The sequence below is a fragment of the Hibiscus syriacus genome, unplaced genomic scaffold, assembly GCF_006381635.1.
Source record: "Hibiscus syriacus cultivar Baekdansim isolate YM2019G1 unplaced genomic scaffold, ASM638163v2 tig00111402_pilon, whole genome shotgun sequence".
NCBI lineage: Eukaryota > Viridiplantae > Streptophyta > Magnoliopsida > Malvales > Malvaceae > Hibiscus > Hibiscus syriacus.
The window spans coordinates 8,465,215-8,492,300 of NW_024063082.1; the positions used below are offsets into that span (position 1 = coordinate 8,465,215).

The 27,086-nt window shown below is 34.5% G+C and overlaps 3 protein-coding genes across 3 annotated transcripts; 2 read left to right on the forward strand and 1 right to left on the reverse strand.

The window, feature by feature from the left end:
• The first annotated feature begins 2,641 nt into the window (after positions 1-2,641).
• LOC120162100 lies at positions 2,642-5,254 on the forward strand. The gene is made up of 2 exons (XM_039172278.1): positions 2,642-2,784; positions 3,311-5,254. Exon 2 carries the CDS (start codon positions 3,330-3,332, stop codon positions 5,130-5,132), a length of 1,803 nt encoding a protein of 600 aa, XP_039028209.1. The 5' UTR covers positions 2,642-2,784; positions 3,311-3,329; the 3' UTR covers positions 5,133-5,254.
• Positions 5,255-8,120: 2,866 nt separating this feature from the next.
• Positions 8,121-20,486, forward strand: LOC120162550 (phosphatidylinositol-3-phosphatase myotubularin-1-like). The gene is made up of 19 exons (XM_039172692.1): positions 8,121-8,438; positions 8,528-8,596; positions 8,857-8,931; positions 9,684-9,755; positions 10,440-10,509; positions 11,421-11,470; positions 12,511-12,800; positions 12,971-13,044; positions 13,143-13,203; positions 15,049-15,114; positions 15,492-15,591; positions 15,689-15,802; positions 16,244-16,413; positions 16,982-17,066; positions 17,750-17,962; positions 18,205-18,264; positions 18,402-18,466; positions 19,158-19,437; positions 19,559-20,486. Exons 1-19 carry the CDS (start codon positions 8,328-8,330, stop codon positions 20,087-20,089), a joined length of 2,556 nt encoding a protein of 851 aa, XP_039028623.1. The 5' UTR covers positions 8,121-8,327; the 3' UTR covers positions 20,090-20,486.
• Positions 20,487-21,558: 1,072 nt separating this feature from the next.
• LOC120161640 (3-phosphoinositide-dependent protein kinase 1-like) lies at positions 21,559-26,561 on the reverse strand. Its single transcript, XM_039171857.1, has 11 exons — positions 26,225-26,561; positions 24,719-24,899; positions 24,495-24,547; positions 24,031-24,132; positions 23,851-23,959; positions 23,703-23,781; positions 23,354-23,519; positions 22,719-22,853; positions 22,439-22,605; positions 22,003-22,225; positions 21,559-21,816 (listed from the first exon to the last, which is right to left on the reverse strand). The coding sequence occupies exons 1-11, from the start codon at positions 26,408-26,410 to the stop codon at positions 21,733-21,735; spliced, it is 1,485 nt and encodes a 494-aa protein (XP_039027788.1). The 5' UTR covers positions 26,411-26,561; the 3' UTR covers positions 21,559-21,732.
• Between the last annotated feature and the right edge of the window lie 525 nt (positions 26,562-27,086).

Consider the following 27,086-nt stretch of genomic DNA (forward strand, 5'->3'; position numbering starts at 1 on the left):
GATGACAATGACGATTTAGAGGATTTTTAGTTATAAGGAATTGAGGGTTTAGAAAAATACTTTTGTTCATCTCACTTTAGACTACTTTTGGTGTAGACAATCTTTTGAGATTAATATGCTTGTATAGTCGTATGGTTAATGGTATATAAGTATTCAAGTGTTTATAACTTATAAGTAAATTGAGAATTATATTTTGGTGTTTAAGTACTTATAAGTTTTGAATATATGCATCGACACTTTGATATTTAAGTATTTATAAGATAATTTATAAATTTTTTGTATTTTTTTTGTGAATTTTGGCCTTTCTGGTGCTTCGTGTGCATAAAGCGATCACTTTCGCTTAGCGCTTCTGCATCTAGGACCCTAGGCGCTTTAGGACGCTTTACGGTTTTTAAAACCAAGGTCATCATCTAGTTTACTGATGTTACATAGAAGTATACATCAGTGCATCAAATATTCACCTATATCTATATAATGCATTTCTATTTCCTTCATTTCTTTTCAACAGTATGTTGGTTAGAAGATTTCAAGAATCGATTATATTTGGCAATCTGCCGTTTGTTAACAAAAACATTTCTAAGAACAGTTGATTTTGGTAGTTGTGTAGACGATCACAGCTTAGTTATTTTTAAGATATGATGTTTGGGTTTTTTTTTTTGTAAAGTATTCATGTCTGACACTTGTATTTGAAAATACGATCTCTAAAGATCCTCTAAATATATAAAAAGAATCTAATCATATAAATATTCGTATCGGATGTATGCACGTGTCCGAGTATCATAGTTTCTAGAGTTTAGTGGTTTCGTAGGTTATAATTAGCTTTTAGCTGTAGTCTCGTCTTTCTTTAAAACTTTTATGTGGTTTTAAACGTTGGATTTGGCAATAATAGTTAGATTCTCCTATTATATGTGATCTTTTAATCTTACAAATGTATTGTTGTAATTTTTCCATTACCAGTGACCCTACCTGCAGATCATCTTTGTTTAGAGGATGATATCTTCGTACCTATAATAACAACACGATTAACGTAACAAAAATATGACAATGTACGGTAGCGGATGGTATGACTAATTTAGCGTCGAATCTTCCGTTTGGTTTTCGAACTTTCACTCGCCCACCTGATTCGTTAGAGTTGCTGCTGCATGAGAATGATCCCTGTCTGCGAAGAGCAAGCAGATAGATGGACGACTATCCTAGGCTTTGACATCTTTTCTCTTTGTGTATGATAAGATCTAATTACATAATGTAAAATTTTTAATTTTACACAAATTTACGAATCTAGTGAAAATAGAAATGAGAATATTTAGCCCAAAAAAGTAAGAAGTTAACCTCAATTGTTTATTTTTATTCATCCAATGATTTTAAATCTATATAAAATTAAAATTGTTTTATACTGTGCAGATAGATCTTGATCAGTTACACACGTGTGTGTGTGTAATTTTTTATTCTAAAACTTTCAATTAATTTTTCCATTAAGGTGGTAAGAAAAAATGGTACGAATTCCTAAATTAGGTAAAAGTAATGCATCAAATACAAAATATTTTAAACAACAGAAATAGACTCGGTTATACATTTAATATTCATCAAGTTACATAAATATTAATATAGTGAAATTTTTTATTATTTTATATTGATAAAACAGCTGATTTTATTAAAATTATAAAATATCTAAACTATTATTAAAGTTTACAATTATAGCGCTAAACTAAACATATAATAAGAATATTTTTATATAATCATTAACGCAATAAAACTAGTCATTTAAGATCACACAATAATCATATGAGAAAAGATTAAAAAAATATAATTAAATAAACTTGAACAAAAAGTAGATATGAATAGATCTAATCGCATTAGTAAACAAATCATAAAAGAAAAAAAACTATTGAAAGACCATCGGCAAACCGTAAATCGAAGATGAGTGATGTGAGAAAACAATCCACGAATGCAAATCATGTATTTAAATACAATATGAGAGTCCAAAGCAGGAAAGATCAACATAATAACAAATAAGCGTCATCATGGTAAGTCATTACGATGTTAAATCCAACCCTAGAAAAAAAATAAACAAAGATAACGATTAAACAATCGAAAACATGTCATAAAGATATAACTATTAAAAATTAAAAACAATGAATAAAGTAAAAATATGATATAATAAAATAAAAAAAATAATAAATACCAACGATGACAACTAATATCACTATCACCTGTCGCAGTGATATAAAATATATAACAACCGCCAATAAAAAACAGAAAAAAATAAGTGCAAATTCTGGGAAAAACCTTTATTTTTTTAAGGTAGTTTGTATTATTAATTAAGAACAGAATGAATAATACTCCTACTTATTTATCCTCATAAACTTTTGAAAAAGAATAAAAGTGAAAATACTAACTAAACAAAAAGCAAAAAAGAGAAGTCATAATTAGCAAGTGTGTAAAGTAGTTTGAATCCTAACGAAAATTCCACAATAAGTAGGCGAAAAAGTCAGAAAAAGTGTAAATGTTGGGACCTTTAGAAAAAATATGAAAAAGTAGAGGGGTATCAAGAAAAGGAAAATTATAAGCTTTAATGTTCACTCGGTTTTGTTTTTTATATTTGTTTCCAACTACATTTATTAATCGAAAAGCCAATTGAAGTAAAGGCATTGGGCTTCTGTATCCTTCACTGCGCCTTCCTAGCAACAGCGTATCATATCTTCATAATTTCCCTTTTTTTCTTTATTTTTCCCCAATTTGACAGCTTCTGAAATCGAGTGTTGTCTTTTCCTCTTCATGTGATCGGTATGTGTTTCTTTTTTGCAACATTTTTGTACTTGAAATTTTTGGCTTTTTGTTGGATTCTCTTTCTGGGTTTTGGAATTCTTTGCTTTGATGGTTTGAATCTGTGGGTATTCTGTGATGCTCTTTTAGTGTTTGGATTTTTATAAATTTTTTTATTTCTTTGTTTAGCTTGGTTGATCTTGAATCTTATTTCATTTTTTGTTAGTTCATTGATCAATATAATCCACTTTTTGAGCTTCTTACCTTTTATATTCTAACTGAATTTTCTCTGTAGATAGTAATAGCATTGTTCAATTCAGCTGTTCAGATCCAAATTTGTTGCTTTTTAGGGTTCTATCTAGCTATTAAACCATAAAAAATAATGTGATCTTTCAATTTTCATGTTGATGATTTAGTTTGATTAGTTTCTAATCTGGTTGTTTTAGCTTTTGTTGGTTTGAAAATTTAAAGAAAAAAATCTATGAAAATGTTGAATTTCTGGGCTTGTTTTTGCTAATTCTGTTCTTCAATTGTGTTTTTATGTTAGATACTTTTGGGACTAAAAGATGGTGGCAGAGTCTTGGTTTCGTAGTATTTGGAAAATTCCGCGGAGGCATGAGGGAATCTCCGAGAAAGTCGAAATCGGAGTATTAGCATTTGAAGTTGCGAGTTTGATGTCTAAGCTTGTGCATCTCTGGCAGTGTTTGAGTGATAAACAGGTTGTTAGGTTGAGAGAGGAAATAACAAATTCTGTCGGGATTAAAAAGTTAGTGTCCGAAGATGAGGAATACATCGGACGTCTGATATGTGCAGAAATGGTTGATAATATTACTCATGTATCGAAGTCTGTATCTAGGCTTGCAAAGAAATGTAGTGAACCGGGGTTGAAGAGTTTTGAACTTGTCTTCACCGAATTGGTCCAGATGGGTGTCGACCCTTACGGTTGGATATTTTCGTCAAAGAAGATGGACAAGAAGGTTAAGAAGATGGAACGTTTCATTTCGGTGAATGCAACTTTGTATCAAGAGATGGAACTGCTTGCGGATCTTGAGCAAACACTAAGAAGGATGAAAAGCGGTGATTCAGCACCAGAGAATTTGCTTGAATTTCAAAGGAAGGTTATGTGGAAACAGCACGAAGTGAAGAGCCTACGGGCGAACTCTCTTTGGAATAAGACTTATGATCATACGATTTGCCTTTTAGCAAGATCAATATTCACAATATTCGGCAGGATCAAACATGTCTTCGGAGTTGAACACAGTGCAGATGTTGGAGATTCAAGGGTGATGAGTTCGGATTTTATGCATCGCAGCCAATCAGTTTCTGCCGTAATGCATTCTTTGGTTCATCCAACCGAAAACACTGGCCTTCCTAGATTTTCTTCAGGCCCTTTAGGGATTTTTAGCGCTAAATCAGGCCCAATACCAACACCAAATAAAACAAATTATTTCCATTCGGGCCCTCTTGGTGTCTCAACCACAAAATCAGGCTCTATTTCTGGAAAGAATGGAAATTTCAACTTCCATTCAGGTCCGCTCGGGAGGCCTGCAAGAAGGTCTGGACAACTTTTTGGAATGAATAAAATAAGCCATATTTGGCAGACTAACAGCCGCTCAGCTGCTGTTAACGGAAGGAAATCGCATTTGAAAAACAATAGATTGACTCAAGTGGGACCTTTTAAAGGATGCATGGTAGCTGTTGACAGTGGTACCATTAGAAATTGTTATGTAAGTTCAAATGGCATTCATTCGGGAATTCTGAATGGAACCAAAGATGGAAACCTTAACCTTACTGAAAGAAATGTTGCTCAGAGTAGTTCATCGGTGTTCAGATCTCAATGCCGGTTGTTGGATGCTCCGCCTGGAACTCTCGGTGCTTCTGCTTTAGCATTGCACTATGCAAATGTTATCATTGTAATTGAGAAGTTAGCAGCATCTCCTCACTTGATTGGTCATGATGCACGAGAAGATCTGTACAACATGTTACCAGCTAGTGTTAGAGCGGCACTGAGGGTGAGGCTAAAACCGTATGCAAAGAGCTTAGCTTCATCAGTTTATGATACGGAGCTTGCTGGAGAATGGACTGAAGCAATGTCTTCCATATTAGAGTGGTTGGCTCCACTAGCTCATAACATGATTAGATGGCAATCTGAGCGGAGTTTTGAGCAGCAGAACTTTGTTTCCCGATCTAATATGCTTCTGGTGCAGACTCTCTACTTTGCAAATCGAGAAAAGATGGAAGCAGCAATCACTGAGATTCTTGTTGGTCTTAATTATGTTTGGAGACATGGGAGAGAACTTAATGCTAAGGCACTGCAAGAATGTGCAGGCAGTAGAATAGCTGATGAATGTTTGGATCTCGAGAAGTGAAGTTCTTTAACCTCTGTTGCAGTATGATATCTCCACGTATCAATGGTATCGGGTTGAATTCAGGCTAGAGTCTGTTTCCAGCCAGCAAGTCATCTCTGCTCAATTACCTGCATGATCAAAGATGAAAAAATTATCCAACCTACCCGTGAATACAAGCCAAAATCATTCTTTATCGGATCAATTATAATTTGAGCTTTGCAGGTGATCTAGTTTCGAAGATTCCTCGTAATACCCTTTTTATAGTTAAGCAACTATCGGCGAAATGTGTATATTGATTAGCAATATCGTTACCCTTTGAAATTAATTGTATATTTACAATACGCTGTTTATCCACCAATTTATGTTATGTTTATCCACCAATTTATGCTATAAGTGTCACTTGGTTGAGTGTTCTTTTATCGGATATGAGAATATCTGAGTTTTCCAGCAGATATAACCAGGTTGCTTGTCCCGAATATCACCCTTTTTAAACGCAGGCTTTACATCTCACAGCTATGAAACTTTGCTTTTGGTTGAATGATCTCCCCATGGTATCATTGTTTTGTTCCGTGAAGAGTTGTTCACATTTAAGCATGATATTTTGTCTCTGTGTTGCTTAGAGGATTCCCTTTCCAAGGACCACGGCCAGGGCCTCCGTTGCAAAAACGGACTCAATCCGGTAAGAATTCCTCCAGTAGCTCCCTAATAGTAATTTTCACTCGTACTGTCTCGTATGACTACTACTGAACTTGCCTTTTTATTTGCATGGGAAAACCCTGCATCGATGTTTATTTTCACCTCCGATGAGGTTGGCGGTTTCAATAAGACGAACAACATTGGGTTCGGGTGCTTAACTGGCGCAACAAGGAGCCCTAATTCTGCATAATAACCCCTCATAATGGTAATTAGCTCCTCCATCCTTTGGTCTACCCTTCAATATGTTGCTCGTTTCCTGTAACAACCGAGAAAACCTACTTCCAAAACAGCGATAGACCGAGGGTGCTGAAGGCGGTGATTGCTCGCCCCTAGAAATTATAAATTTTTATATAATTCATGTTTTTTTTATATTTGTTATTGATAATTTATTTTTATTCATTAAAATTTTATAAATTTGCCCCTTATACAATCATTTGTCCGTCTTGTTTCAAAATCCGATAAAGTAACAGAATTAGCAAACTGATATCGCTGAAACAGCAAACGGACAATCTCGACTAACATGCAAACTCGTTTCATATAATTTTGACAGCATTACATCTAATTTGTTTAATGAATAAATTGTATTTTGTGGGATGTAATTATAAGAAATTTCTAGATTGGTAGCATATATTTTTATGGGCATTGTATTTATTTCATATTGGTATAGTTAGGTTTTTGGTAAATTCTGTATTATTAGTTACGATTTTAAAGAAGTAACTAATTTTTATGGGTATTGTATTTCTTTTTCATTATTTACCAAATATAATGTCATATAATTTGATTTTTCACTAAATATAGGTATAGTGTAACGTCTTCAATTTTGTTGTTATCACGTCCTTTATAAATATTTTCTGAATTATGAAAATATATTGATCTAAAATTTAAAATATATTATAAACATACACCAATAAGTCATAAATATTTTTCAACGAGGCTCCGATCGTTGCTAATGTGAGTTTCCCCGACTCATTCAATCAATAATACATCTCCTTTCAAAAAAAAATATTTGCAAGGGTTGAAATGTTTTGAAGGCTAATTTATTCTTATATATATATATATATATATCATTTCTTAATATTATCTATGATAAATGTTAATCTCTTCATATTACACCCCACGAAAAAAAATTGTAAGACTCAATGTGACAGATTAAGATAACGATGAAAACTGAAATTTAATTCAAATGGTAGTATTGATTACTAGTTGCATCTGTCTTGTTATTGATTATCGACGGTCAATATTTATTATTTTTCTTTTAATTTATTGCAATGTAATTTTGATTTTTTCCTTTTTTATTCTTAACAATTCTGTCTTTTTGGTATGTATTATTCTGTTTTTATGACACAATTTTCTCTACCTCTAAGGCACGTTTTCGGTTGTTTGATTGTTGTTTTCGTTTATTCTTTTGCAGGGTTGGATTTGACATCGTCACGATTGATCAATATGGTGCTTATTTCGTTCGTGGATAGCATTTTCACATCGTTCGATTTTGATTTACAATATGTCGGTGATTTTTCAATAGTTTTATTCATTTTTATGGTTTGTTTGCCGATGCAGTCAGATCTATTCGTATTTATCTTTTATTTAAGTTTATTTGGTTAGATTTTTTAACATTTTTCTTGTATGATATTGGTGTGATCTTAAGTGATTAATTTTCTTATGTTTAGGAAAATATTCTTATTATATGTTTAGTTTACAGTTATGATTGTAAACTTTAATTGTAATTTGGACACTTTTTATTTTTAACAAAATTAGTGGCTTCTAAAAAGTTATTATTATTATAATATGAATTTATTATGATATAGATTTAAAATTTTGTTATTCTTATTTTTTTAAATATAATGATTAACTTATTATTATAATTTATTTTTTAAAAAATTGAAGTATTTTACTATATTTGTAGAGTTTGTGATATTTTTTGATGAAGCGAACATATTTGTATTTAAAATGTCAAAAGATAGTGAAGTAATTTTTGTCTAAAATTTGTCGATGTCAACGATTGATGGTGACCAGTGACAATATGTAAGATGAACATTATAATTAAGGGACCATTATGTAAGTTTTCATTGTGGGGCAACAAAAAAATGTCTTATAATTAAGGGATTATTTATGTAATTTACCTATGAAAATAATAGAAAGATAAGAAATAAATAATGAAAAATAAAAAATAAATTTATAAATGGTATAATTATTTTATAAAATAAAGAAAATACGATTAATTCTATCATATTCGGTGATTTGAGTGTGAAATTGGTCCTACATAAATGGTTTCGTTTGGTTTGTTGGATTAAAATTGAATGATGAAATGAGATCATCAACGAACCCCCAATTGGTTCATGTGGCGATGCCGAAAAGCCGAAACCATAGCCCTCCCTTTGCCGCACGTCTCTTTCCTTTCCCTCCCTTTTCTTTCTCTCCCCAAACATCAGATTCCTTTGACAATTTTCAAAACTATGTAAAATTCAAAATAAATTAAAAGAAATTCTTGCTTAAGAAAATTGAACTCAATAATCAACGGTCATGGCTGCATCGAGGCCGCCCCGGTCGGTCTCTGCCAGAGACATTTCCGTCGGTTGCGAAAGGTTGGAAGGTGCTGGCAGCTGGGACACCCTTGAATGGACCAAAATTGAGGTTTTCTTCTTCTAATTTTATGGTTCGAATTCCATTGTTTGTGATTGCTTTATTATTTTGAATTAAAAGATAATTAACTTAAATTGCAGCCAGTTACGAGGTCGGTTTCGCATGTCAATCTCGAGTTTTTGCTTGAAGCTGAGCGGGTTGAAGGGGAGGTAATTTTCATGCTTTTTTTTCTCATTTTGCTTTTCAATTCCTTAAATAATGGGCGCGACATTGGAATTATTGGTGTAGGCATTTTGTACATAGAATTTAGATCATGAATTATCGTTTTGACTGAAACGAGAAATTCAATGATTGCTAATTCAATATTAAAGCAGGAAAGCAGTTATAGAATCTTAATTTTCATTTTTTTTAATGTTATGAAAAGCATGGAGAAAAGTAATGGCATTTTTTTATTTTACTTATTTTTCAGGGTCATGGTGTTGTCCTTGTTAATACTGATGAGGCTGGAACCTTGTTTGTTACAAACTTTCGTCTTCTCTTTCTTGTGAGTCGCTTGCCTTGTAACTTTTAGTGTCTGGTAAACTGTTGTCGTCTTGCATTATTTTATTTGGCCAACATATGCCATCATCATGTTAGCATGCTGGGTGGGTAAAATCATACAGGGTAGCTGCGTAGAAACGTTTTCTGATATTTTGAAATTGAAATTGATAACATTTTTATATAGGATTGTAGAAAATCAGTTCTAAGGCATAAACTTACTCGGTTACTTGATACTCGGATTTTATGTATGTCTTAGAACTATGCTTTAGTTTGTTTTAGATCAATATCACCAATTCACCCTTAACTTTGGAAACTATTTCACTTACTGTATGATTACATTACTATCAGTATGAAAATAGCCAATCTCACAATCTAATATGCTTTATTATTTCTCTATGGCATGCTCGTCTTGATATGAAATTATTCTGCATGATGGGTGTTTATGTTGAGAAGATGGAGACTTTTTAACAGAGATGACATAAGAGATGGAAGAGACAAAATGCATTGGCAAAGAAAGGAAAAATCATTTCTATTAGAAGGGACAAGAATTATGATGGCTCAAATGAGTTAATAATGATGAGAGAAATGTACAGGAACTAGCATGTCTTGGCGTTTCATTATTTCTATTGCATTTTGCAAAACTTCTATGACATCCCTATTCACAAATCTCTGTTTTATGTATGCTTTAGTAGTACATGCATTTATTCATTCTTGTTACAACTTCAATGCAATTGATCATTTCTCCCTTTTCCAAAGAGTGACGGGACCAGAAATATTGTTCCGCTAGGTACCATTCCACTGGCAGCAATTGAGAAATTCAACAAAATGGTAAGTTATTGTTGGTAGTTAAGCTTTGAGATATGATCTTTGCATTAGGTATAGAGATTCAATTTAAATATATTTTGCAAATCTCAATACTTAATGTGGATCCCAGCATGTAACGAGCAATATAAATGAAGTTTGTGGGAATGATTCTTAAGTGAGATTTTGTATTAGTATTGGAAGGTAAAAAAGTGGTGAAATTTTTATTCACTTATGAGATAGTTGAGCAGCAAGTTCAGTTGAGTGTTTTTCAGAATTTCACAAGGCTTACAAACGTATTACGCTGGAAGTCATTCTCGAGTACTCTGGATGTTGTATTTGGTTCCTATGCGATCTAATAGTGACTGTTGCTAAATGCATTCTGTTGTGTGAGCTTAATTAACCAATTGGCTCATGATACTTGATATGCCTTAAACTGAGAGGCCTCTTTCCTATTTCCATAAGATTCCTAGCCATCCAATAGAGATCCGTACAGAAAAAGGTAAAAGAATGGTCAATAGCGTAGAAAGTCTTTTAGCTCTTAATTCTTCATGTATATTACTCTTTGTTACAGGGTTGATATGCACTTAGGTTATGTTTCTGTGTGTGTGGTTCTTTCTGTCTTTTGAATGTTGATAGTAGTATCATTTATCATCTAAATTTCTTCTAGTGGATATCTTTTATTTTCTTTGTTTGCTGGAATGTGTATAGGTAGCCAAGATTCAGTCTAATTCACGCCATACTAACAAGTCTTCATCACGCCGACTTCTCCAGATCATTGGTATGCTATGAATCTCTTTTAATACCTTAATTGTTTAAAAGATAAACTTTTATTATTTTTGCCTCTGGATGAGCTTGCTTGTCACTGGGAATTTGGGGTAAGTGGAGTTGGTAGAAGGCTAAGTGGTGGTATTTATGTAATTTGCAGCTACTGAATATTTTCATTCACTTACGTCTCAGGTGGGTAGGCTTGCAGATAAAAGTAAAAGCTCAAAATAGTAAAGATAATTTGCAAGGTTGTTGAGAAGAGAATGTTCCAAATGCATATTAGAGATCATTCCTTTTCCCCTGTTAAAATATGTTTGAAACTTTGTAGTTTGGAAGGACATGGTACTATGAGAAATGATAGGGCCTCGAGGAATTGGGACTTGGAGAGAGAAGGAGGGAGGGAGAGAGGGAGGGGGAGACTGCAGAGAGAGAGAGAGAGAGAGTAGAGACAACAGTTAGGCTTTACATTTGTCTGCTGAAGGGGAGTAAGGTTAGAATTTATCGTCATTATATGCCAATGCGGAATTACTTTAGAACAGATTTTGTAGGGTGAAAAATAATTACCTGTAAAAATTACTTCCAAATCCCAAGTTTGGTTTGAAGAATAGATGTTTTAGAGGAGTTGTTGGAATTTGGTCCATACCTAAACTCCCACATAGGTAGTGTAGAAGTAGAACCCTTAACATTCTTGCAGACGATCCCTTTAGTGTTCCCTTACAATGGAAGTCTAGAATGTAACTTAACAATCTTATAAACTTATTCTTTGTAACCCAGAGATTAACAACCAGGGTAATTCAATATCATATATAAAGTTTTATTTCTTATGCTAGCAAGGTTCTATTTGCTTAGGGTCATAAGCTTTGCTTTCTGATTCAATTGACATGGTAATGGTAGTGGACCTTATGACTTCTCTTTGTTTTGCAGGAAAAGATATGAGAATTATTGTGTTTTGTTTTCGCCCTCGAACAAAGCAGGTAAGTTTTTGTTGTCAAGTATTTGAGTTCCTTTGTATTTTAACTGATTTTGTTTTGTTTTATTTAGGCATAATGCCAAAAATATCCCCCAATGTTTATCAGTCATTTTGGCCCCTATTCTTTTTTGGAGCATTTTTGGCCCCGCAACGTTTCACTTTGGGGCAAAAGGCTCCCTCTATAGATGAAAAACATTAGTTAAACATGATTAACGCTCCAAAATAGGACCTTTTTTAACCTAAAATGAAATGTTGAGGGCTAAAATGTCCCAGAAAAAAAGAATAAGGGACAAAGTGATTATTATGTCAAATGTTATAGGCATTTTTGTCCTAAAATGAAACGTTAGGGGCCAAAATGCTCCAAAAAATAGAATATGGGTTTGATAAACGTTGGGGGGCTAATTTTGGCATTATGCCTTTTATTTATTTAATTTTGCACTTGAGCATCGGACTCAATTCTAGATGCATGGATCCCTCTACAAGCTCTATTTTATTCTACGTAGTCTATGATTCCATTGAAGTTAAGACTGAAAAAAGGTGCAATTTATTATGCTAAGCTGAGGGCAGCTCTAGGGTTATGTTAGGCTTTAGGTGCAATTTATCATGCTATATATATCCCCCTTTGCTTATAGGTTTATTTCAGCCAGTTATAAGTTTCATTCTTGTTTTATTTTTTTTTCTGTTATTTTCTTTCTGAGTTGATATAATGCAGTGCCCTCAATTAAGTTTTGTTCATATATTTGAAGGAAATAATTATGCAGAGTCGAGTAGTGAGGATAACGAGTCCATGAAAGTTTCTAGTCATAATTTGGACCTTTATCCTCCTATGAAATGGAAAACTTTGTTTTAACTTCATGGAAAATAAATACTTGTAGTGCTTGTACGAGCGTAAAGGAGATGTTAACTTCCAGTTTTGTTATCTTACACTGTCATTTATTTGGAAAAGAAAGTAGTAAAACTATTCTATTTTTTGACAGCATGATCCAAAGACTTCAGTCATTTATTTGAAGAAATTAACTTGGTTGTATTTTTTTATCCGCTTAGAGACGTGTAATATATGATGCATTGTTGAGATGTACAAAACCAGAACGAATTTGGGATCTTTATGCTTTTACTTGTGGACCATCCAAATTCAGTAACCCAAACCCGAAGGTGCGGTTACTGAATGAGTACTTTCGCCTTCTTGGAAAGCGTTTCCATCATGCATCAATGAGTATGGTTGAAGATGGTTCCTTTGCATTGTCTAATGATTTGTGGAGAATAAGTGATGTAAATTTCAACTATGCACTGTGCCAAAGTTATCCGTTTGCATTGCTTGTTCCAAAATCTATTAGGTAAGATACTGAGATCTTTTGAGATAGCAAGAAGAAGAAGGAAAAATTAATTAGATTGAGTTCTTTCCCCCATTTCACTTTTGAATTACATCAACCGTTGATAAGGCTATTTTGATTTTTTTTTATCTAGAGCTAAGGAACTAATTTTTATCCCTTGTTACTGATGCTAGTGATGAAGGAATTATCCAAGCTTCAAATTTTCGTGCAAGGTCTAGGGTACCTGCAATTTCTTGGTGTCACCCTGGTATGTGACATGTATGATTCTGTGTGCGTATCCGCACATTTTCAATAAGATCTGTCCGTACTTATTTTGTGGTTGTGATGTGAAATTGTTAATAACAGGAACTGGAGCAGTTCTTGCACGTTCTTCTCAACCTTTAGTTGGTCTTATGAATACGAGGAGGTATTCCTAAGTTCTCAAATTAACAAAAAAGCTCTACAGTGAAAATAATTCATAAGAAAATGATCCTGGATAAGAATGATATTTATGACAAACATGTTTTTTTTATAGGAATTGGGCCCGTTAAAAAACCCCTTCTTAGTTATTGTGTTGAAAAACACAATAACCAAAGGAAGGGGAAAAGGGTGCCCTTAGTTTATTACCAGACATAGGAATTACAACCAAACCGAAACACACACAACAAAAACCTTCAAATCACTATCCTATTCCAGATTTAGCTAAACAGTCAGCTTCCCCATTAATACATCTGTTGATATGCCTAAGAGTAACACTAAACTGCAACACTGTGTTCTGAATTTCTTTGATCAAATCAACATAGAGAACCGGGCACAGATCCGGGTTGTTGATCCATTTTAACGCAAGAAAAGAATCACTTTCCAATATTAGATACCCCTTATCCCTCCAAGCTGAATCAAAAAATAAGTCTAACCCTGCTTTGATCGCAAAAATCTCTGCCTGAATCGGAGGGCACGGACCTGTTGCTCTAGAAAAGGAAGCCAACTTCATATTATCAACATCCTTAAGGATTCCTCCTATTCCACTTCTTCTCCAATCAAAAGTAACTGCCCCATCAACATTCACCTTAAAATAACCCGTAGGAGGAGGACACCACTTCAAATTTTGCATCCGCACCTTGGAAGGTGAACGATGCACATCCGCTAAAGTTAAATCACCCACAAGGCTATCAAAAAGAATAGAAATACTCTTATATTTAGCCAAGAACCACGAAGCCACCCTATACCTCACCAAAAAGAAAAGATTAGCATTATCCATCTTGCCATTCTGAAACACAATCTGATTTCTACAAATCCAGACAGTCCACAAAACTGCTCCCGGAATAAATTGCCAAATAACCGAGTTAGGCCTTAATTCCACCCATGAAAACAAGAAACCTTTAGGGTTATTGGGTAGCACTGAACAAACATTCCACAACCGGAGGAATTTAACCCAAATCTCCCAAACCTGACCACAAGAAAAGAATAAGTGACTCACGGATTCAGGTTCCCCTCCACAGAACACGCAATTAGGGTTTTCGATACCTACGACACCTCTGCTCAATAAAACTGATTTGACAGCCAATTTCTGGTGAACAATTTGCCAAAGGAAAACCTCCACTTTAGGTGGAACTAACCCCTTCCACACAATCTCTGCCCAGGAGACATCCGGCTCGGATAGTCTTGAAAAAATCCTAGAGCAGGACTGCACCGAAAACACGCCATCCCCGCTCCCTTTCCAGGCATAGCAATCTTCACCCATCACACTAGGACGGAAATTATTCAACAAAACCATCATTTGCTGCCATTGATCAAATTCCCTGTCCATTAAATCTCTCCTAAGCTGAACAACCCACACCCACTCCCCATTACTAACACTCCCAAACTCAGCCACAACTCCATCCTTATTAACCGACAAAGCAAATATCCTTGAGAATTGAGACTTCAAGGTATAGTTACTTGCCCATACGTCATGCCAAAACCTAATAGAATCTCCTTTCCCAACCTGTAGCACTAGGTTATTTCGAAAACAAATACCAAAAGTGTCATTCAACCAATAGTTTTGTAATATGCCATTCCAAATCCAAGACGCACTTGTAGGCAAATTAGCATAAAAACGATAGACCTCTTATCAACGTTGTACTTTGCACAGATCGTCTCCCTCCACCATGACTCCTTCTCACTACCAAACTTCCAAACCCATTTGCCCAAAAGACAAACATGTTATTTGGTTTTTCTTTCAAGGTTCAGAATATGGTGCATCTGATTATTCTTTTTTGTTATTCTGCTATAGCAATGCAGATGAAAAGTTGGTTGCTGCACTTTGTGCTCGACTCGTTGATGGAAAGGATTCACGGAGGTATTCCTTTTTGTTCATTCCTACATGATCTCATAGGTCCTTTTTTTCCTTTTAATAAGTATTATGTCTACTTGATATTTTTTATCTGTCCAATGAGAGTTGCATAACAATTATCAAATTAGAACGTGGTTATGTATTTTACTTTCCACCAGATTTAAAACGATGATCTCATTTTCATTATGACATGGGAGTTTGCTCCCAGGGAGCACCTTGAAGGAATCTGATTTTTATGTTTTGCACACGCCTTAATTATTTACACAATTTTAAAACTTTTAATGACATGTTTATACTTTGTTGTTGTCCAATGGGAAGAAAGTAATGTTCATATGGGGACCACAGGTTTCCTTTATTTCATATCATTCATTTTGCCAATTCAGGAAGCTATATATTGCTGATGCGAGACCAAGGAAAAATGCATTGGCAAATGGAGCAATGGGAGGGGGCTCGGAGTCATCTTCAAATTATTTTCAATCTGAGGTCTGTCTAGGGTTTGAACTTGGAAGTTACGTTGTGGCTCATGAAATTTGGAACTATAGTTTTTTCTTACCTCAGTTCCTTTTATTCTCCATTTCAGATAGTTTTCTTTGGGATAGACAACATACATGCAATGAGAGAAAGTTTTGCTCGGTTTAGAGAATATTTAGATACTCATGGTGCTGCATCATCAGACGGAATGTCATCATTCTTGGTGAGTCCTACAGTCATGGTCCTATGAAGATCTTAATTGATTACTATTGTTAAAGGCAAAACCTTTTCATACTCGAAGTGCATGTAGAGAGAATCATGATGATATGTATTTGGCGCATTAAGTTAGCAAAAATTTGTAAAAGCATTAACATGTTTAGACCTTCTTGCTAGAGGAATTATATGTACTAGCAAATTATTTTTTGTGGATAAGAAGCTAGCTGGTAACTTCATCATATAAGTATATTCTAAACCTGAATACTCTTGTTAGGAAAGGATCTATTCAGAGATTTATTGTATGGTATTTCCCTATTTTAGGTCTCTGAAGTTGGTATCTATCAAGGATGTATATTGACAAGAATTTCATTTGAAGTTCTATAAGTCTTCCTTACTATGTTGAGAGTATTGTGGTCACTATCTAATTTATGACAATTTTAACTGACAGAGACATGGTGGTTGGACTTGGGGTGGTGGAAATCTCAGCAGTATGTCTGCTTCAGTATCAACCCTCGGTGACAGTGGTTGGTTAATACATGTTCAAAGTGTCTTGGCTGGTTCTGCTTGGATTGCTGCACGTGTTGCTTTAGAATCTGCAGCTGTGCTTGTACATTGCAGGTCAGAATACTTTTAATTTCATGCTTCTTTTATTGATCACAGTAATTCTTTGTTGCATTTTCAAAATTTATTTGAGGATAGACCAAGTCCATCCTCTTTCTTGTGACTTCTCCCCTTTTAACTTTCCAATTATGTTTGATTGCATTTATAAAAAAAAAATTATGTTTGATTGAGGCTATTCACGTGAATTTGTTTAACTGGTACTGAGTTGGCTGAAGTGAAACCTAATGTATTGTTGAAATGAGGAAAGAAAAAAAAACTAAACATGCAAAAAGACAGTTATGTGATCCTAATCCCAGTTGAAATCTCAAAGGCTAAATTTGATTATGATATGCAGCTCTGACACAATTTATCTTAGAAAATAAATAAAGGGGAAAAATTGTTGACCTTCTCCCACTATCAGTCCACAGACAAAAACGTTTACGATGAGGCTACCTGTAAATTATGTGAATGGCATTACATTTCTTGTTTACCTTCTTTTTTATATTAACAATACAAATAGTTTCTACTTCTTTTAATCCTCTATTCTTGTGTTTCTTACTTCTATCTTAGCTATTTTATTGTGCAGTGATGGATGGGATAGAACAAGTCAGCTGGTTTCACTTGCAAACCTGATGCTTGATCCATATTACCGCACATTCACTGGTTTTCAGGTATTTTTTGGACAAAGATCTTGTCAACCACTATTCACTGTCCTTGTTTTTGCATTCTCTATTTCTTGAACCCAAGCTGCAAATCATGCACCAGGCTTTACTTGTACCTTTTTCTGTGTAATACTTCATCCCATGTTTGCGATTACTTTAAAGATCAATAACTGTTACATATCTGGCGATCTCGAGTGTCGGATTAATGGTTCAGCTTGTCGGAGGAGACTGAAACATCTTAGCTCATCAAAGGGAGACCGAAACCTTAGAACTTCTTAAAATAGAGCCAGATCTTTTTAGGGTTTTTAATAAAATTCAGACTTGAGGTTTTATTATTTCATACGTCTTTTTAAATAAGGACCTGACTCATTACATAAAAGGAAAGCTATTCTTAAATTGAAAATAAATCAATTGAAAAAAAAAAGACAACCAATAAACCTATGGGAATAAATAAAAGCATAACCTAAGCCTTAATTAAATAACCAAATTAAGGGCCTTTCCTAACATGAATTTGGACCATAACAATAATACTAATAGCATGTACCCTTACTCCCTAAAAACGTTCTTTTGGTATTTTATTTCACTTGGTCACATCCACACGAAATTCTGCTAGTTTTTCAGTGTGCAATGAACTTGGTATAACCACAGACCAAGTTTCCTCTTCAGTTCTGGACTATTTTATCTTGATGCAGGCACTTGTCGAAAAAGATTGGCTAGCTTTTGGGCATCCATTTTCAGATCGTGTTGGAATGCCAAGCATCTCTGGATCTTCATTTGAATTAACCAGACAAGCTTCTACAGGAAGTTTTTCAACGTCACCCTTACGCCTATCTTCAGGGTCATTCTCACCTCAAGCATCCAATTCGTCTCATGCTCAGAACAATTATTCTCCCATATTCTTGCAGGTACACTTGCTGACATATGGTTTTTCTATCAATAAAGTAACATTTCTTTGCAGTTTTGTTAAATTTAATGGACTGCTAAAATTATATTATGATCCTCATGAGGTTTTTATATACACTTAAATTCATTAGTTTAAAAGATGCCCTTTGTTCTCCCTGAGGGGGAAATGGGTGGAATCATCATTGAAAGGCTGATGCTGAAAAAGAGGTGTTTTGCTGATGAAATCTCATCTGGTCTTTTGCAGTGGGTTGATTGCGTTTCGCAGTTGTTAAGGATTTATCCATTTGCTTTCGAGTTCTCCTCAGTATGTATCTTTCTTTAACACAAGACATGCATATCTTGCTTTTCACTTTGTAGTTCTTTTATGAGGTTGACATGGATGTTTCTTTTGTTATATTCTGTCTTCTCTATAGTTAACGTTCTTACTTTGTGGTGGTTCAGACTTTCCTGGTGGATTTCTTGGATTATATGCTTTCTTGCCGTTTCGGAAATTTCTTGTGTAACAGGTAATTTGAGAAATGCACCATTTTGAAAATGAGTTCTTTTTAGTGGCGGTTATTCTATGTTTTTGGCCGTGTGATGAAATTTGAGTGATTCCCTGGATCTGCATATAGAGATGTAAATGTAATCCAAATAATGTGGAATCCTTTGTCAACTTGTTTTCAGGAACTGAAATTCATCTTAAATTTTATTTTCTTTCCATCTATTCCAGTGCGTTTTATCGTTTGAGTTTAGGTTTTTGGTTCTGTTGAGTAGCTTAGTCTGTTGTGTTTTTTCAGTATGGTGTTTATGTTAAATCTTATGTAATTTCGGAGGAGTAATAAAGTTTCTAAGGCACTCTTTTCCTCCTTCTTGGATCAAGAAGGAGGTTTTTAAGGAGGCCTGTCATTCTTATCAAAAAAAAGTATACCCTAAGACGGAGCTATCATATTATCAACCAACCCTCTGAGATTAAATTGGGTTAATTCCACGTGATGTTTAGAACAACTGGTCATTGACGCCTCTATCCTTAATCTAAATTTGTGCTGCCTTCTTTTCGTAATTTTGGCACTGATATAGGAAAATAGTTGAATATTTTTGTTTAACCCCTATGGCCATATTTATTCCAGAATCGACGTTGCCATCTTCTGCATAAGCTTATGGTTCTTTGTATTTTTTTTTAATTTCTATGTTAATTTTTTCAATTGAAAATTTCAGCGAGAAGGAGAGACAAATATGTGGTGTGGATGAAGCTTGTGGATGCATGTGGGCCTATTTGGCTTATCTGCGTACTTTGGAGGGAAGGTCCCACACCCATTATAACCTCTTCTATGATCCACTGAAACACAATGGGCCACTTTTACCTCCAGCAGCTGCTTTAGCCCCAATGGTTTGGCCCCAATTCCATCTTCGCTGGGCATGTCCTTTTGAATCCCAAGCCAGTGAACTCGAGGCTGAATGCCGGAACATGGCTATGAAGTTTTCCGAACTGCAAAAGGTATTCAATCTTACAGTTTTGGTCACTAATCCTTCCCTCTGCTTAACTACAAATACATGGTGCCCAGGATAGGCTGAGATTTTTCCGAAGTATAATTAATTGGGTGTTGTGATGCTAACAGGCGAAAGAAGTGGCTGAGATGAAAGCTAAAGAATACTTGGCGGCCATGGAAATATTGAATGCAGATCTACAGAGCGAGAAACAGGTCAGCAGCTCAGCAGTGAACTTGGCAAAGAGAGCCAGCAAGGAAAGTGCTGCTATACAGCGAGCTGTTGAGTCATTGGGGTGCAGGGTTAATTTTACAAATAGCCGTGGTTGTACCGTTGATGGCGAAAGCAGTCCAACAGAAACTTCGCAAATACTCTGTCTTCCTAGAAGAGAACCTGAAGGTACGACGGGACGCGATGACAAATCAGATTTATCGGTTTCAATTTCAGTTGTGGCAGATGATGATGTTCATAGCAGTTCACTTGGTCGAGTCTGTGAAACTTTGTGCCCTTTGCGTGCTCAAGGCAGGGGCTGCCAGTGGCCGGATGCTGCCTGTGCTCGGCTTGGTAGCCAGTTTGTCGGACTGAAGGCAAATTTCGATGCATTTGACCGGCTTTCTATTTACGACCGTTATTTTCAGCCTGATGAAATTTTGGATATGTAGGTGAGCCAAAGTAATCCATTTTTGCCTTAATAATCGGATTTGGTTCGAATCTTGGCTCTCTTCCAGAAGCAAATCTGGATATGGTGGCACAAAGATACTGACCCTAGCTTTTTGGACGGGTTTCGTGATACGTTGTACAGAGAACATAGAGCCGTTTCGATTGTTATCGATCTAGTTTTAGATACCATTGGAGGACAGAAGCAAGAAAGTGTGGATTCGAGAGGCAATGCAGCTGAATCGCTGATGCCGGTTCAGTTCTTGGTAACTTTCTTAAGGAGGTATTTTTAGTAGTTGCTATTTACTTGATTCTTTTCTTGAACGAAGATTTAGTTTGTGTACATATTGTTTAGACTATTCACTTGCTGCAGCGTGACCTCATTATTGAATAATTGATACTGTCGGATTACTGACATAGTAGAATTCAATAGTAAAAGTCGGGGTGTAATCGAGCCAAGTCGAGCTCGACTCATAATTTGTGGCTTGAAACTCGATCATAACTTCGATCAAGTTTTATTTTATAGAGGCTCAATCTCAGTTGAGATAAAAGATGGAATTGCTTGAGCTCATACTATTAGGCTTGTTTACCATACCTGGTGAAAAATGTTCTTGATTTCAATCTCAATTATTTGCATTCGAGATTGAGTTAATCAATTATTCGGATATTTGAATTTAGTTCAATCGATATCTCAAGTTCGAGTCAATAATGGTTGAACCAAATTTGTATTTTTTTTTTCTTGAATAAGATACTTTTTTCCAATAATGGTTGAAAAAAAATATATATCTGATATGAGGTGCAGTGATATCATTTTTAAATTTTAGGACTTTTTTGTCTTTTTGATATAAGATTAATGTCCTCAACTCTCCGAAAACGTGACATTAGATTACTTGTGAACACATAATATAATAAGTTAATCAATTAGTCTATTTTTTTTCTTCCTTGAATCAAACTTAATTTTAAATGTAAAACTTTGTACTTTCAAAGCAAAGATATTTAATGTAAATATCAACCAATTATGATATTAAAATCCAATTAAAGGTTTTTAATTAAATCTAATTTAAAATTTTGTGAGTGAAAATGAATATTCTCGTCAATTTAAAAGAATTTCACTCTCTTTTCATGTATTGTTAACCCATCAAGTATAAGAACAAGCGAAGTACTGTCATGCTTTAAGCAACATGCCATCGGAAATACTCATTTCCGTTGATAGAGGGTGGCTAATGGCAGCTGCCTTGTCAATATCGGAAAGAAGCCGAGATAATATGCATCGACTCTCAAAATGAGCAAAACCTTTCTTTGTACAGAAACAAAAGTCGGTATCACGAAAAGAATTTTTCATTAATGGCTGATAACATCCAATATAATTGAGAACAAAACCTCTTCCCCTTCATCCTTAATTTCCTTTTTGTTTTTCACTTAAAACTGTATTTCAGATCGTATGTGCTTGAAACATGTAAAAAAAACTCTTCTACTCAACAAAGGAATGAAAGCTTACAATGAACCAGTGGCAGCCTGCAACACGAGACACGATTGAATCCAAGAATGAATAGCTTCGGGATGTTAAATTGTTTAATAGTTCCCAAGTTCCTCTATAACATCGAAAAAAGTCCAACGAATACGGTGCTTCATGTGAATAAAACTCCCTTCACCGGTTTTGAAGCCCTTCGATTTCCTTTTTCCACTGCCACGCTCTTTGTTTTGAATCATCAAATGACAATACCTTTTTTGGCTGAAGCACCACAAATATAGATCAGAGAGTGGAACAATGAAGCAAGGTGACTATCTACATATGAGAAAAATGGAATAAAAAGCACCAGGGTGCACGAAAATTCCAGATTCCAGGTACAATTGATCATTCCATTAATAAGTTTGATGAAATCATTCCTATCCTATCAGGACATGCTCATGTACTTACCGTGCAAATCTTGAAGTGCGATGGACTTGTGACCTGGACGCTGAGTTCACTAGGATTATTGGACCAAATAATGTTTCCTTTCACAACCAGTTTTGAAGGATCAGCATAGATCAACTTTGGCTTGTTGGTGAGGATAAGCTGCACTTTCTTGCTGGTTAATTTCTGTAGTTTCTTCACCATTGAGATCATAAGAACAGATTCTCCCGGATCCAAAAATTGTTGCCTGCTTAAATCAGCATAGGAGAAAGAAACAACAAATGTTAAGGCTCCATTTGGTAAGGATAGAAAACGAATTTAATTTAATGGTTGCACTGACAAAATAGCACATTTCGATATGTAGCTCAATCTTTAGGTTTGAACTTTTTCCTTAGAATGTTTCCTTTTCAACAAAATCAAAGAACGTGCGCTGAGAAAATAATAAGACATTGACAAATACCATTTTGAGTCAAAGGAATCAATTGAGGACAGTCTAGTTATATGGCCAGATGATTCAGCCGATGATGAGGCACTGACGATTCCATCGTTCTTTCGGGCTGGACCATCTCCAATGTGCGTAGGATTCCATGAAGAATCATTATAATCGTCACCCTCACTTGATTGAGCCTGAAATTTTTATCATAATGATAATAGAATTTTAAACTCCGAAAAGACAATATGAAAAGAAAATTTTGGATTCCATCAAAAACAATGGTTGAAAACAGATGTTGTCATCATACCCCTGTCTCTAAAGCAAGCTTCGGAGGGGGCTGTGCTCTTAAACTACTCCAATCAACTCCCCTAAAGAAAGGATGCATCTTGAGTGTGGCATAACCATCAGGTCCGGCACCCGGTCTTTTACTGGGATCTAGATCCTGCACATACGGTTGCATTACAAGTCTGAGGCTACAACCTTTAGCCTAGAAGTTAACATCACACACAACATAGGATAAACCGAAGCTAAAAAAAGGGGAAAAAGTAATGACATTGGATGTGCACGACTCCAATTTTACCATTCATTAAAATAAATAAAACAATTATAAAATTTCATTAGAAGTTCTATAAACAAAAACATAATCATTTATTGTTTATTTTGGGAAGTGGGTATCGAAAAATGTTAATAAGGGCAATTATCTCATAATTTCAAAAACAAAAGTTGATTTTCCATCCCCAGTTGGTGCAGAGAACCACATGCATATCGAAACCAATGCATTTCCTGAGTCCTTTTATCCGAACTTCATAAATGTACAGCTTTAAAAAAGTACAACACACATCTAATAAGAGAAAAAGATAACAGCTTCAAAAAGTCTTAAACATACAAGTTTATGGATATATAGTATATATCAAATCCGAAATGCAGAAAAATGGAGCTCACCAATAAGTGATCAATAAGGTCTCGAGCTTCTTCAGAAAAATAATTTGGAAATCTTATATCTCTGGCTATGATTCTTTGAAATATTAGCCATTCACTTGCATCTTTAAAAGGAGAAGTCCCTGAAAGCATTTGGTACAAGGTGCAGCCAAGTGCCCAGAGGTCATTTCTGTTTGAATATGTTCAAAAGAACAAACTAGTTATCCCATGAACAAAATCAAGAAAAAAGGGGAAGAAAAACAATTTAAAAGAATCTAAAATTAGTTGTAGCAAGATTGAGATTCCTCTTCAAGTTTGACAATTTTAATCAAGACTGTTAGGCAAGCTCATTAAGAGATTCAAGGTCTCTTACCCGAAAGTAGCTGGAGAAGAGTTTAGGACTTCAGGAGGAACATATGCAGCTGTCCCCACAAACGTGCATGCCTTACCATCTGGAGAGGACCATATTAGTCTTAAACACGGCGAGTGAGGGTTTCAACGTGATATAATTGTGATTTTACCTGAGGATGCATTAGGAAGGACTGTAATTTGGCTATCCTGCATAGGTTTTATACTGCCAAAGTCAGCAATCTTAATATGCCCATCTGTAGTAAGAAGCAAGTTCTCTGGCTGCCATGTAACAACAAACATTAGCATATTACAAGTGTTGATGTAACAGAATATACATATTGTGAAAGTACCTTAATATCTCTATGTATCAATCCCATGCTGTGTATGTATTCAAGAGCATCTACAACTTCTGCAGCATAGAAGCGAGCTTCATCCTCTGATAAACGACCTTTCTGAACAAAAAGATAATAAGATGATTGACAATATTCAAACATTCAATATTATAACTAGGGGATAGAGTTGGCAACGTTTTGCAATGAGTTTTAAGAAGCTTCAAAAGTGGTGACCGAGTAGAATTATGATCATATATAAAACTGATCATAGAGTAAGTACACATTTATTTATTGTTTTTGTCAGAGAAATAGTATAGAAATTGAAATAACATTCACTGAATTGAATAGTAATTTACGTAGCAACTAATTCAATTTCAACCAACTCAATCATATGCTCCAGAAAAATGCTTTCACATTACACACCCTCTTTTATATATGAATTTATCATTAGTATGTAGGATCACATGCCAAGAGTAACTTACTCTTGTTATTTGGTCAAAAAGTTCTCCACCTTCACAGGATTCAAGTGCCATATCTTCACAATATAATCAAAGAAAAAAATGTCAAACAACAAAATTAATTGAATGAACTGGCAATACATAATTAATGGAAGAGAACTGAGAAAGAAAAGCTTTCGGAAAAATTAACTAAACAAGTATGCACATAAATCATAATACCAATGGAAGATACAACCAAGAACACGTACACAGTGAATAAGTATCTTGAAATGTAAAATAGAGCCGCACAACACCGGGATGGTCCAGTTGATCAAGCACTATACGTTCCAGCTTTACATAAGCTGTTTTATTTTCCTTCGTGATGAACTTTTTGTCCATGATCTTCAAAGCATACACCATTCCTGTATCCTTCTTCTTCGCCCTAACAACCTGATGACAACGGTAATATGATATTCAGAATAATACTAACGTGAAGAAGAAGTTCAAATAAGAAATGGAAACTGAACATATACTAAATAAATAAGTCAATGAACATTAGCCATAAAAATTCAAAAAGATTACTAAAACCAAAACTAATGATAATAAAAAAATAAGCCCCCATGCCTTCATATTAATTAATCAACCATGTATAATTGTTAACTCTAAGGATGTTTATTTTATCTGCATTGCAAACGAACAGATGTATTCTGAAATAATATATCAAGCAGCCATCACCACCATACAAATTCCATGTAATTATTTTAAAGGAGTAAAGTGAAACAAAAATAAATGCCCATTTCAAATCATCCCTTCTCACTGCTAACCATACTGGCAGCTTCTGCCTCTTCTGCTCTTATCCGTTATTTACATTAATTTAAGCTCTTAGCCATTACCACGCATATAAGAAATTGCTCCATTCACACATTTATTGTCTAGTACACAACTGAAGTGCTCAAATAACAGGAAAAAGTAAGTTATTTTAGCCTCACATTTTCAAAACTCAAAACAAAATAACAATAAAAAGGGTTTGTGACTAAGTGATGTACATTCTGGGATGATGGAAAACAAAATAGGAGAAGGGAAAAAATAGATGAGCATCATAAAAAATGAACCAAATAAGTATCTGATGTTAATGTTGTTATCTATACGAAATAAGAACTTGATCCAGCAGTAAAAGGAAATGCAGTAGGTTCAAGTCCCACACTGCACTCATGTGCAGGTTGAACTGTAGTCGCTTTGCTAGTTACTTATGGCAACAGGCAGATAATGGGCAGAGAATAAGTAAACAATCAGCGGGTACTTACGATTCTCCCCATCAGACTCTAAAAGGTTTTTCCATTCTTCTCTTAGAAAGCAAAGCCTAAATATAACACATCTTCAAGGAGAAATAGTATTCATCTTATAGGAAACAGAAACAGAATAAAACATTGTTATGCTTATGCAACATAATTTTTTGTTCTTTTCTTTGCATTAAACTTCTACAAGCTAGCGCCTTTCATTCAAACAAACAGCTTATATCACCAGTAAAAATTCACAGAGATCAGCTAATTTTATCCCCAAAACACACAATTCATAAAAGATCATCATTGCCCATCGAATTCATAAAGCTAAATCAAGCATATATAAAAATAATCAAACTTAAAAATAAACTATAAAACCAAGTGCCAAAAATAGAAAGTATAACCAACAATAGTGTGTGATCTATTGATACAGTGCCTTGATTAGAATCAAACTCGTAGCAAAAAGTATGAAGTTAATAAAAAAAACACACTGACCTTTGAGTAAGAACCAACGCCGTAGATCTTACCCAATTCAAAATCCTGGATGCTGAAATTCTCCTGAGGAGCTCTAAATGCAAAGCTTTTAGATCTCTGAACATTGTTGGAAGAATTGTCTTTGCTGTTATCATCGGTTCCCTGAATCCTAAGCTTTGAATCGAAATCCTTCTCCATAGCCAGCATTTCTCCCAAAAAAATTCCCTACTTTGCCATTACACCAGACTACTAATCTTTTCTTTTTCGATTTCTGTTTCCAGTCAAAGAGGATATAAGAAAAAAAAAAACTTTTTTTATTTAGTTAGATATTAAAAAGGATCTTCCTTAAATATTCTTCTGGGAAAAGTGAAATTGATTCTTTTCCTGTGACTACTGCCATTACTTTCCATATTAGATCTATATTTTCTTTATTTTTCTGAATTTTAAATTTTAATTTTAATTCAAACTAAATTTCAGAGATTTAAATGTTAAATCAAAAAATGAGAATTAGAATTAGAATTAGAATTAGAATTAGAATTAGAATTAGAATTAGAATTAGAGTTTATATAATAACACATAGATTAATAATAAAATTGAGCTCTTTGTATAAGCTCAAACCTCGCTCACCACTTGTTTTACTTGATCAATCGGTGTCAATTAAGCGAATTTAATTGGCCGCATGAACTTTATGTATTTGATAGCCACGATTAACTGCTAAATGATCGATTTATTAATATGAATTAAATTATTTTATTGGTTAAAAAGATTTTTTTTATTTTTTGAAATCTCAGGTTTGAATATTAGAAACTGTAAAATTGTTTAAATTTTTTTGTCAAAAAATTTTCAATATATATATTATCTTGTAATAACTTTATATCAATAA